The 11,399-nt window shown below is 57.4% G+C and overlaps 5 protein-coding genes across 5 annotated transcripts; 3 read left to right on the top strand and 2 right to left on the bottom strand.

The window, feature by feature from the left end:
- Window positions 1-1,320: 1,320 nt before the first annotated feature.
- PSEUBRA_006202 (Ketose-bisphosphate aldolase, class-II) lies at window positions 1,321-2,286 on the top strand (the record flags this gene model as incomplete). Its single annotated transcript, XM_016439528.1, has 2 exons — window positions 1,321-1,822; window positions 1,904-2,286. 2 exons carry the CDS (start codon window positions 1,321-1,323, stop codon window positions 2,284-2,286), a joined length of 885 nt encoding a protein of 294 aa, XP_016289868.1.
- Window positions 2,287-2,371: 85 nt separating this feature from the next.
- On the bottom strand, window positions 2,372-4,280 carry PSEUBRA_006201 (ABC transporter-like protein; the record flags this gene model as incomplete). Its single annotated transcript, XM_059465727.1, has 2 exons — window positions 2,372-2,413; window positions 2,538-4,280. 2 exons carry the CDS (start codon window positions 4,278-4,280, stop codon window positions 2,372-2,374), a joined length of 1,785 nt encoding a protein of 594 aa, XP_059320328.1.
- A 1,692-nt stretch (window positions 4,281-5,972) lies between these two features.
- On the top strand, window positions 5,973-7,478 carry PSEUBRA_006200 (uncharacterized protein; the record flags this gene model as incomplete). Its single annotated transcript, XM_016439514.1, has 1 exon — window positions 5,973-7,478. One exon carries the CDS (start codon window positions 5,973-5,975, stop codon window positions 7,476-7,478), a length of 1,506 nt encoding a protein of 501 aa, XP_016289866.1.
- A 761-nt stretch (window positions 7,479-8,239) lies between these two features.
- Window positions 8,240-8,866, top strand: PSEUBRA_006199 (uncharacterized protein; the record flags this gene model as incomplete). Its single annotated transcript, XM_016439518.1, has 1 exon — window positions 8,240-8,866. The coding sequence occupies one exon, from the start codon at window positions 8,240-8,242 to the stop codon at window positions 8,864-8,866; it is 627 nt and encodes a 208-aa protein (XP_016289865.1).
- Window positions 8,867-9,316: 450 nt separating this feature from the next.
- Window positions 9,317-10,885, bottom strand: PSEUBRA_006198 (Triose-phosphate transporter domain protein; the record flags this gene model as incomplete). Its single annotated transcript, XM_059465726.1, has 1 exon — window positions 9,317-10,885. One exon carries the CDS (start codon window positions 10,883-10,885, stop codon window positions 9,317-9,319), a length of 1,569 nt encoding a protein of 522 aa, XP_059320327.1.
- Window positions 10,886-11,399: the final 514 nt, after the last annotated feature.

Here is an 11,399-nt window from a genome sequence, read left to right as displayed (position 1 = left end):
TCCTGGCAATTTTGACGCGTCCGCCGCTTGCTGTCCATTGCTCCTGCCAAAATCTGGCGTTGTCCGTCGCTGCACTGGAGCAGTGTAAAATGGCGTGTCCGTTGGACCAACAGACAAATGGAGGGTCTGCCATTTGGCAGGGGAAAAAGCAACGGATTTGTTTGTCGTCCGCTGCCGTCGCCCCCCAGCCTAGGGCTAGTGTACTACGTTGTCCTGTGTGCTAGAATGCATGCTGCATGCTTGCCATAGCCTGGAAGCGGCCCTGGGACAAGATTGGAGCACTTGCGTTTTCCTTTGTCGAGTCTCAGAATTGACGTCGACACCTACAATGGTGCGTTCTCCACCTGCAAACGCTTCCAGCATGGTATGTACTGCTCACTGTACCTGTAACGCTGATGCCTGCATGGTCTGCACGCCTGTCGCTTGCCTTTGTCGATGCTGCCGTCTGAGTTGCATGTTTGCCGTGTTGGTGGTTGTAGCCGTTGTCAACACCTCTGATGGCACCGTATCTACCCGCAGACGCTTCCAGCTGGCCACCTACATCCTTCCTGAGCTGCCACACACCTGTTTGCACGGTCTGCATGCCTGTTGGTGCCTGTTGGGTCACTTTGATTCACCCGTCAGCCGTGGTGCGTGTTTTTGATCAACAGCTGGCGGTGAGACGGTGGTGCATTGTTCTGCCTTGTCAGACGCCTCCTGCTGGTTGCTCCAGCTCCACACACACCGTATGCACTTGATTGTATTGCCTGGTCAGCCACACAGCCTCTGCTGGCATGGTTGTTGACTTGTGCGTGCTTGATTGTTTCTGTATCGGCCATTTGCTGCCTCTTGCGCATCCAATCTGAATGTCTGTTCAGGCAATCTAATATATGTGTGTGATTCAATTAATGACAAGGCTGTATTAGTGCATTGATCATCAAGTGAGTGCAATGTCAGCACTATAAGGAGTGGTTGTTGAGGTATGAAGATTGAATCAGTGATTTGTTAGACCCAAAATCCAATTACTCATTTTCCTTCGGAGTACAACGGTCTTGTAGCGGCGTCTTTGCCGGCTTCCAAAGCGAGATTTTCTGAGTCGCCGGTCGACGCACGGATATCGAGGGTGTGGGGGAGCCTTTTGAGTGCGGGGATTCACCTCCTCGGCGTTAGAGGAGGTTACCGGGGCTTCGATTCGAGGCATGGCAGGGTGTGTCATATGCTCGGACCGAGCAGATGGCAGCGACGACGAAGAAACATAAGCTCGCGAAGTCATCCGTGCGTACTTCCATCTCCCTCCTCCATTCTGTTCCCCCAACACCTCCCTCACCCACGATCTTCGTCATGCCCTTCGATCACACGAACAACCGCACGCTCCGCATTCTCCACGCCGCGGCTGCGGGTGGGTACGCTATCAACGCACAGTCCTGCTACGACGCGCAATCCGTCATCGCGCTCGTCCGGGCTGCAGAAGCTTCCCGCTCGCCAGCCCTGTGTCAGCTCTTCCCCGTGACGATGGCGCAGTTTGGCAAGCCGTTCGTCCAGTTCTGCCTCGACACGTGCCATGCTGCTTCGGTCCCCATTGCGGTGCACCTCGACCATGCCGCCAGCGACGAGGATATCACACGCGCACTCGATTGGGCGGAACAAGGGACAGCGCTGGACAGCATCATGATCGACTGCTCGCACTTCGATACGGACGAGGAGAATATCAACATGGCCAAGCCGTACGTGGAAAGGGCGAACCGGCTGGGTCTAGCGGTAGAGGTGGAATTGGGCAGGCTGGCGGGAGGCGAGGCAGGCGTGCGGGTCATCGATGAGGGTATGCTGACCAAGCCCGACAAAGGTATGTCCCACACGACCCACGACTACGGCCTGGCTCGGACATTATACTGATTCTTGCTTCTATTCGATATGGTTCTTGCAGCGGAGCGATTCCTCACTGAGCTAGGCGCCCAGATGCTTGCCCCGTCCATCGGCAACATCCACGGGCGGTACATCAACCCGCCCGCATTTCACCTCGATCTGCTCGAAAAGCTGCAGTCCACCGTCGGCCCAGGTACCTCCTCGAACGCCTATCTCGTCCTCCACGGCACCGACGACCTCCCGGACAGCCTCTTCACCGACTGCATCAAGCGCGGCGCATACAAGATCAACGTCAACAGCTGGGCGCGCGATCCTCAAGTCGAGTACTGGGCGAAACACCTTTCCGGCGGCGCGCTGCCCGAAGTGTACGAGGGAGGGATGGTCGAGTTCGAGAAGGTGTGCAAACGATTCTTCGATCTATTTGGTAGCGCGGGCAAAGCCTAGATCCTCTCGACCACCTTGCCATCGCTCAAACGCAGCAACGAGCCGAAGGTGGTCGGCCATTCTGACTCGTAGTGGCTCACCAACACTATCGCCATTCGTTTCCTCTCCTCTTGGTCTTGCTGTTGTTCTGTGGCGGTCGCACCTACGACGAAATCTGCGGGACAGTCAATGAAGGCCCTTGTGCGCTCCACCTGCCGCCTGTCCATGCCTTGAAACGGTTCGTCGAGAACCAGCACCTGCGGATTACTCACCACGGCCCGCAGGAAGAGCACAATCGCTTGGCTTCCATGGCTCAACCCCGCAAATGCCCTGTCTGAGACCGTCTTCACATCCTCCGCCTGGCCCTGCGTGCTCGTGAATGAGCTTCCCTGCGGCGACTTGATGAGATCGCTGAACAACGAAAGGAGCGACCACACGCGCTGCTTCTGATGCTCGCTATACTTTCTCCTCGCGAAAACATTCTCGAACCCGGACGCGACGACTTCACCCACCGTCAGCCCGCCTGCGGCGAGGGGCTTGCGCGGGAACGCGTTGAACAGCTCCGGTGACAGATGCCCTAGGCGACGATTGATCAGCGTCCGCGCGTTGGAGGGGTGGTCTCGAGCGTGGGAGAACAGAGAGAGCGAGGAGGCGGGGAAGGAAAACGATTTCGGATGGTCGCCGAGCAGCAGAGCGAGGAGGGTAGTTTTGCCAGAGCCATTGTCGCCTGCAAGCACGAGACGGAGGCCGGGATGGAGAGAGAGGTCGATCGAGTCAAGGACGAGTTTGTCGCCGTACTGGATCGAGACTGACTTGAGGGAGATGAGCGCGGGCGAGGAGGTGTCGCCGAGGCCGATGCCGCCTTGCGCATTGGAGAGGACGACATCGTGCCCGCCTCGCTTTGCTTCGGTCTGTGAGGATGTTGATGTTGGGGCGCTGACGGACTTACGAGGGCCGATCGAGATGATGCGCCCTTGATCGTCAACCTTGAGGATGTGAGTGACAAGATCTGGAATGGCATCTTGTTCTCGTAGGACGAGCACCAATCTTGGTCTCCTTCCAGCGTGAAGCTGCGCGAACAGATCACTGAGGCGCTGCCGTGTGCCGACATCGATCCCTGAGAAAGGCTCTTCGAGCACAACGAGCTCTGCACCCGTGATGAGACTGCTCAAGATCCTGGCTCGTCGCGTCTGTCCGTTGGAGAGCGCGATAACGGGTCTGTGTAACAGCTCGTTCGTGATGAGCAGAAGAGGTGCCATCTTCTTGATGACGTTATCCGCTTGCTGTGCCCTCTCCAAAGCGGCTCGTCGTTCAGCCTCAGACCTGTACTTGAACCGCCCAACCACCTGGTCGGCAGCGTCGGAAGAGGCGAGTGGATCCGGCACAAACTTGTTCGCGGCTACAAGACCAACGGGGCAGTCGAGCAGGTCCATCAGTCGCTCGTACAACGTCACTCTGTCTTCTTCGCGTATGGCGCCGTAGCGCGCAGAGTAATTGGAGAACTCGCCCGAGGCAGAGGCGGAGCCCATTTTGGTCGCAAAGGAGACGTGTTTGATGGCTTTGCTGGAGGAGCGAGGACGTGCGTCAGGTTGGGATGGATCGAGCAAGAAGGGATGGACCGGTGGATGCTGCAGGTCGGAGGGAGACTGACGGGGACGGTATCGACCCGAGAGGACGTCAATGAGCTCGCGACGAACGGCGCCGCCTTGCTCCGAGGCAGGAGCGATGATGGCCCAACACTCGTCGGCGCCAGCGTCGTTGACGGTCCATTGCAACGTTGGCGGAGAGCTTGCAGTCGAGTCGGAGGGCGGTGCAATCAGGCTCTTGAGAAGCGCGTTGTCGAGCTTGAGCAGTGGTGGCCATGGTCGTGGTGCAGGTGCGCTTGTTGAGAACGGACGAGTAGCGCTCTGGGACGCCGCTCTGCATGCAGACACGAAGGTGCTTAACTCGCGGATGTCTGGATGACTGGATGAGCGGCCCCCTATGCGCCATGAACGAGGTATTGAAGAGCGCATTGCTGGCTACGCTGAAGTCACGGCTCGGCCTGTTCTGTCGCGATATGAAGGTGATGTGGGCAGTACGAACCCGGTGACGAGGTGGTGCAAGACGCGAGGGCCTACCGAGTCAGAAGGATTGACCTTTGTTCGGCAATCAAAACGGCCTTCAGATGGATATTTGCGGGGTTTGGTCCAGATCGGGGCCTCGACATCTTGTATGATCCGATCAGTCGTCGATGTTTCTCCGCTAGCAGCCACGCGGAAGACAGCAGCTGCGTGTGACAAGCTGTCTGCCGGGCTTTGAGGGACGCACAGGAACCCGGCTGCAAGCCTCGAAAACGACTGCCGACGCCTCGGCCAGGGTGGTGACCACCTCGATCAGAGCGGCTCCCCCACATACGCCTCGTTCCAAAGAGATCAGCCGTACCGAACATGTCGGCGTGCAGGTTCGTTTCCTGGAGAGTCGGTTCCGATCTTTGCATGTTACGCACATGCAAATGAGCTGAAAACGACCAGCACGGCAATGCTACTGGCCGGTCATGGTGCTCATTTGTGAGATGCCACCGCACATGGGCGGGACCCAAGAGTTGGGTCGCTGTCGGTCATCAGCCTGATGTTCACCCGAACAAAGGGCATGCCCTCTTCGGAGGCTGCCCATACTGTCGCTGCCCGTCTGTACCCGATGTGACAAGTTTCGCGTCAAACCCCAGACGATGTTGAGAGACCTCAACTCGTGGCTCATTGCGTTTGTGGACCGCTGGGTCTCTGGTCTACTTTCAGTTGGTCCGTCAGTCCGTGCGTCCGACTGGCTAAAGAAAGAAGATGGCAGCATGGCGCTTGTGCTGCAGGAACAGGGCGAATGACGAGCTGGGGGCTGGTCTGAGGAAGAGGAACGTCGTCACGAGGGGAAGCGTCATGTTCGGTTAGTGCGGCTCTGATGTCAGCGGAGGTTGGGTTAATTTAGAGTTTCCGAGGCAGAAGGGGTCGTTTGTCTATGAGCGGGGTTTTGCAATTGAACAAGAGCGGTGCGAGATGATGATGAATGGGGAAACTCATGAGGGTCTCTGATTGTATGCCTTTGTCGATGATGGTCCATTCCACTGCGCTCTGAACGAGGCATTGAACGCCGCTGAACCATCAGCTTAAGAAGCTGGACACGAGCTGCCTTTGGTCGTCACGACGCGGAGGCTCAGACGACAGAGGCCTGACTGTCGTGGCATCGCCCCAGTCATCGACCTTGAAACATTCACACCGGAGACCTTCCGAGCTGTCGGAAGAACAGAGCTGGCGTTGGACCAAGCTGCAGGCGAGTCGAATCAGTGATGCGCGAGGCGCAGCAGCTGCAGCAGCATCATCAGCTGCCTACAGTAGGTGGACAGCCGCGGGCACTGAGAGAGCGGACCACGAATTTAGCCTGCTTTCACGCTTTGCTTGACGAGTGACTTTTTTCGAAAAGAGGCCCGAGAGCGACAAGAGTGACTTCATCGAAGTTTAGAATTGTGAGTTTGTGGAGTGCAGCCGCTGCTCTCGCCGGAGGAGCCGCCTGGCGCCTGTCTGTCTGCGTTTGACTGCGTCTGTCGAGCTTGCCCCGCCTCCGCTTGAGACCCCCAGCTTCGGTCCGTTCCGTCTCTGCTTATAACGCTGACTCTGCATCGTGGGAACAGCATCTTCTTCCCGTACCATCATCACCAACGCCTCAAGTCAATCACCATGACGGTTCAAGAAAAGGCGTCTGAATTCATTGCCGGCCTCGCCGGTAAGCAAACCCACTCGAAGCTTGGATTCAAGCTGTTGCCATCCGACCCAGTGCTCGACACGTTCCGACACTTTGGCTTCAAGGTGGTCGAGTATGACATCCCTCGCTACCCGCTCTGGACCGCGCTCATCGTCTCATTCCGTATCCTCGGCTTCATCGTCGGTTCCGCCGTCGTCGCTTACGGCCTGTACCACGGCATCGCCAAAAAGTCGCAAGTTGGCAAATGGTTCTCCATCTTCAGCTTGATCTCGACGCTCCTCGCCTGGCCCATGCTTACCGGCCGATCGGGTGTCATGCTCCTCGATTTCTGGCGTCCTGCGCTCGGCTTCCGCTCTTGCCTGCTCGTCTGGGATGTCTTCCACATTCGCTCCGTCGACGAAGTAGAGGGTTGGTCGTTTGCGCGCTTCTTTGCTCAACTCTGGACTTTCCCCAAGGAGCTCGACGAGATCAACGATCGCACCGCCGAGGAAGGCTTCGAGAGGAACGCTAGGATCGAAAACCTCAAGGGCATGCCCAAGGTCGCCATCGAGGCCTTCGCCATGTTCGGCGCTCTTTACTTTATCCCTCCCTTCGAGCTCACTCGCAACATGAGCCAGCTCGCCTACCACTGCTACTGCGATGCTCTCGGTGTCTGCATTCTCATGGCTCTGGCTCTCTTCGGTGACGGTTTGCTCAAGATGTTTGGTATCGTCATCAACGTCGAGATGGCCGACATGTTCGAGAACCCTTTGGGCACCACCAACATTCGCCTCTTCTGGAGCCACTGGAACCGTGCTATCGCCACTGTGCTTCACCGTGTCGTCTTTGGCGGTGGGAAGAGCAAGACGACGCTCCGCAAGAAGAAGGCCGCTGCTCAGGCTGCCGTCGCTCGACGAGCCCACATGGACGGTCTTTCTGAGACCGATGCCGGCCACACTTCGGGCGAGGACGAGCAGGCGAGCTCCAACGGTGGCAAGAAGCGCAACGCTTCGGGTCTCAAGCCTCTTTCTTCGGTCAATGGAGACTCTGACCTGCGAAAGCGCAAGGGCGGTGCCAAGGAGGCCGTCAAGTCCAACGGCAACGGTCGCAGCCCCGCCGGTCAGCCCGCCAAGAAGTCGTCCTTCCTGCCCAAGGCCTGCGCGGCTATCGTCACGTTCGCCATGAGCGGTATCTTCCACGAACACATCACCTACTGGACGCTTGGTTTCGCCAATGGTGAAAACTTTGTGTTCTTCCTGCTCAACGGTGTCGCTACGGTGACGGCCACGTGGTTCAAGCGAACCTACCCGGAGGCCAACGCCAAGATCCCCACTTGGCTCTCTGTGCTCATGCTGCACGCCTTCTTCCTGGCTGTCATCCCTCTCTTCTGCTCGCCCTTCATCCGATCGGGCTTCTTTGTGCAGCTCGAGGCGCTCAAGTACGAGCTCATGCCTGTTCGTGACCGACCTCGCGGCAGCTTTGTCTACCTGTTCGGTCAGTAAACGTGCGAGGCCATGATCTTCTCCACCGATAGATCGTCCTCATACAGCACAACACTCCCTTCTTCTTGATACATCCCTTCCCCCGGGATATGGAAAAAGAAAGACGCTCCCTTCTGCTGTCGCGGGATCCACCCTTTCCTCCTCACTCCTTTTTGATACCTCTTCCTCTTTTCTTCAGAAACGTCAATTCAAGCAAAAATTTGTGTTCTCATACCTGTATGAAGTGCGCGTTTGTGCCCTCTACTCTCACGTTCGAAGAAGGAGATCCGAGCTGTGCGCCCTGTCGAGCATATGAAGGGGGACCGCAATGGTGGCCGAAGTGAAGACTGAGATCGGGCTGGTATCGGGACGGTCGCTGCACTCGTTTCACACCCCCTTGGCTGAGCACAGCGCCGTGGTTGTCTCAAAAGCAGAACGACGATTTGCCCCGCATTCGCATCATTTTTCGAAAATAGAAAGTCAGAAAAGATCGACATGAAGAGAAGGGGCATCTGAGCAGTCTGGCGTTGGTTGCCGCGGGGATTTAATTTTATATTTTGGATGCTTTGGCTCAACGCAAACAAAGGCGTGCAGAGGGAGACGGTGCAGGTTGACGAGTCAAGCTCAAGGTCCAAGTTCGAGGTCAGGCGAGGGGCAGGGTTTGTCCGTTGGTCGTCGTCGCCGTCTCCATCACCATCATCATCGCAACCCTCCGTCAACGTCGGAGCCAGTCATCCTCCGCATCACTTCGTATCGGCGCAACGCAAAAGGTGGATCTCAATATGGTGTCAAACAAGGCCGCCGTTTTGGCGCTTACGCTTCTCCTTGCAGCTCTCCAACCAACATCCGCTCAATTGGGACCAGACGGCTCGCTTACCGCCCTCCCCACGGGTCTTCCCCTCTACCAGCGTGACGGCTCCACAATCACGGTTAGCACCACGCAGTTCAACCCGGCGCTCACCAACCAGGGCGGCACCACCAACTCGGCGGGCACATTCAACGTCTCCCCGCTCGCCACATCTACCTCGTACGAATTCGAGACGGTGCAGCAGACGTCTACGTTCGCGGTGGGGAGTGTCAACACTGCGCGTGCGACTGGCGGCTCGGGCTCCGGTTCCGGCTCGGGAGGAAGTGGCAGTGGAAGTGGCGGCAGTGGAGGCGGAAGCAGCGCCAACTTTGGCGGTACCATCGTCGTCACTGCCACGGCACCTACCAGCACCGTTGCAAACACCCAGGGCGCGAGCGGAGGCAGCAGCGTCCAGACCGGTAGCAACGGACTGCCCAGCTTGGCGCTGAGCAACTCGGAGAGCAACGCTGCCCCAAGGATGGTTGGTGGTGAAAAGGCGGTGGTTGCTGCGCTCGGGGCGATGGTTCTAACGACTGTGTTTGGCGCCCTCGTTGTTGTCTAATCGGATGCATTGCACCGCGGACCAGTACCGTCTGTCAACCGCGAGGTGTCGCCGACGCACACTTTCTAGATACCCCTTCGCCCGGATCGCCCTTTCCCTCCCAACGGAACGCCGCGACCCTGCGGCCACACACACTCGTTTAGCATCCCGCGATGCTCCTTCTTTCTGTATATGCTTATACGTTGCTGCTTAATACACTCACTATTAACAATCAGAACAGATGCTTGCTTTGCGTGTTCCACTTTTTCACGTCAGAGAGCTTCCGTACCGACTTCATTTCACGTCGTCTGCCCACTTGCCAACCCTTCGGTGTTCTAGCATCGCCTTCACACGCACGCTGAGCCGCTTCTCATAGACAAAGCTAAATTACACACACAGCATCCACGACAGCTGACCGTCTATGATTCTATTACTGTTACACAATTGTCCCTTCGATTCTATAATGCGCAGCTACACCTCCTTGTCGCTGTCCGGCGGGCTAGGCAGGCTCTTGGTGGGGTCCTTGATGTAGCTCTTCATCATGTTGTCAGGAACATCATTCCAGCCGCCCACGGATGGCGCTACATACGCCGGTCTTGACCTGCCTGCTGTGTGCTGGTAGCCCCCTCCTGCCGGAGGTGCGCTGGGATGCGGCCTACTGTGCAGCCCCTGCCCAAAGTCATTTGCCGAACTCGTGATCGACACAGTGCTGAGCGGCAACAACCCTTGCGAGGCGACCTGCTTGCGCTCGACCTTCCTCTCTCCCTTCTGCACATCATCCTTGGTCTTGCTATCGTTGTACATCCACAATCCATAGAAGGTCAGCGCGATGCCGAACCATTGGAGCAGCGAGACGGCCTGGCCAAACCAGATGATGGCCAGAACGATGACGAACACCCGCTTGAGCAGAGATGCGATGGAGTAGGTCACGGGTGAGACCATGGATAGGACGTTGAATGCGAGGATGTTCTGCGCAAAGTGGACCAGCCCATTGCACAGTAGCAGGTAGAGGACGAGCATGCCCCGATCGTGCGGCCAGGCAGCATTTGCCTTCCAGCTAGGGTTGGAGAAGATGGCAGTCCCGTCGTAGTACAACGCCATGGGGATCATGAGCACGATAGAGCAGGCGGACGAGTAGAAGAGGATGTTGATCTTGTCCATCTTCTCGCTGTCCGTGCCGGGGATGCCGTCCTTCTCGCCCTTTCTCAGCAGCTTTTTGGAGTAGATGTTCTGCGCTACGAAGACGAATGTGGATCCAAGGGCGGCGCCAAACCCGACGATGTCGTCTGCGTTGAATGCGAACCCTGTGCACGCCATCATGACGCCCGAGGTGAGTGGAAGGAGCGACATGTACGTCTTACTCGAGTAGGTGACGTTGAAGAGGTAGGTGTAGCTGAGCACGGTGAAGAGCGGGCTGAGCGCCTTGATAGTGTGCACTGTTGCGACGGGAACGCGCGAGATGGCGAGCGAGGAGAGTGCCTGCCCCATGACATTGAAGAAGGCCAGCTGGCCGACTTCGGCAACGCGATGAAAGGAGGGCTTGACGAGGCGTGTGAGGGCGCGGTTGCCGAGGATGCGGCGCGAGGCGCAGATGGCACAGCAGACGTTGACGAAGATGAAGTGGATGAGCGTCAGCGTTACCGGATAGGGAAAGGCTGGTGGCCGAGCTGCCGGCGGCACGCCCCAGTCTTGACCATCGACCTTAGGTACGCGCCCTTTAGAGAGCAGCGCCTTGGAGGTATTGGACGACAACGAGGAGGATGTGTACCACGCCAAGCAGCCGAGCACGAAGAGAGCGGTGGACTTGGAGGCTGTCTCGGATATTGATCTGGTATGTGACGATCCTGTGGCTGTGTCTAAACCGGAGCGACTTGATGTGAATAGGCGAGGTCGATCCATGCTGCGCTTCGACTTATGTGAGGACGAGGAGAGCCATGATGATGACGATGTGGGCAAGGTGGACCGTGATGCTTTGGAGGAAGAGAACTGCGAGATGGTGTCGAGGGCGCGTAACCTGACGCTGGAGAATGCCGCGTTCATGGTCGGCTCTGTTTCCGCGCTCAAGCACAGCCTCAAGTGTGCTGTTATAGCTGCCGCTGGTGTGATGGAGATGAAGTGATGGTGGTGACAGAAGATGGAAAACCACGCCGAGAAGTGTTGCTCTGATGCGCCGAAACGTGGCCAAAATGTCAACGCGGGCTCGGGAAGCTCCCCGACATGGAAACTTTCCGGTGGCATAATTTTGGCACCACAGCGCAGTGCCTGGCCTGGCTTTAATGAACCCTTGTCGATCTGCAGGTGAGAAATTGCCCGAGGCGATTTTGACACTATGTTAGATTTTTGATGCTATTGTATGCCTGCCGGCAACTTGGGCGGAGTGCATTGTGGGGACCCTGCGTCAAAGAAGTGTGATTGGCGACGTGGAAGATGTCGTGATCAGCTCTTCAACCACGCATCCTCATGCTGCTATCATTGCACCTCCACTGCACTCACCTTCCGCCTTCCCGCCCCGCTTAGACATTCGAGCTCTTTGATCGAGCTGATCGAGCGAGGT

The sequence above is a fragment of the Kalmanozyma brasiliensis genome, assembly GCF_000497045.1.
Source record: "Kalmanozyma brasiliensis GHG001 unplaced genomic scaffold PSEUBRA_SCAF8, whole genome shotgun sequence".
Classification (NCBI taxonomy): domain Eukaryota; kingdom Fungi; phylum Basidiomycota; class Ustilaginomycetes; order Ustilaginales; genus Kalmanozyma; species Kalmanozyma brasiliensis.
This window is presented reverse-complemented; position numbering and strand designations above follow the sequence as displayed.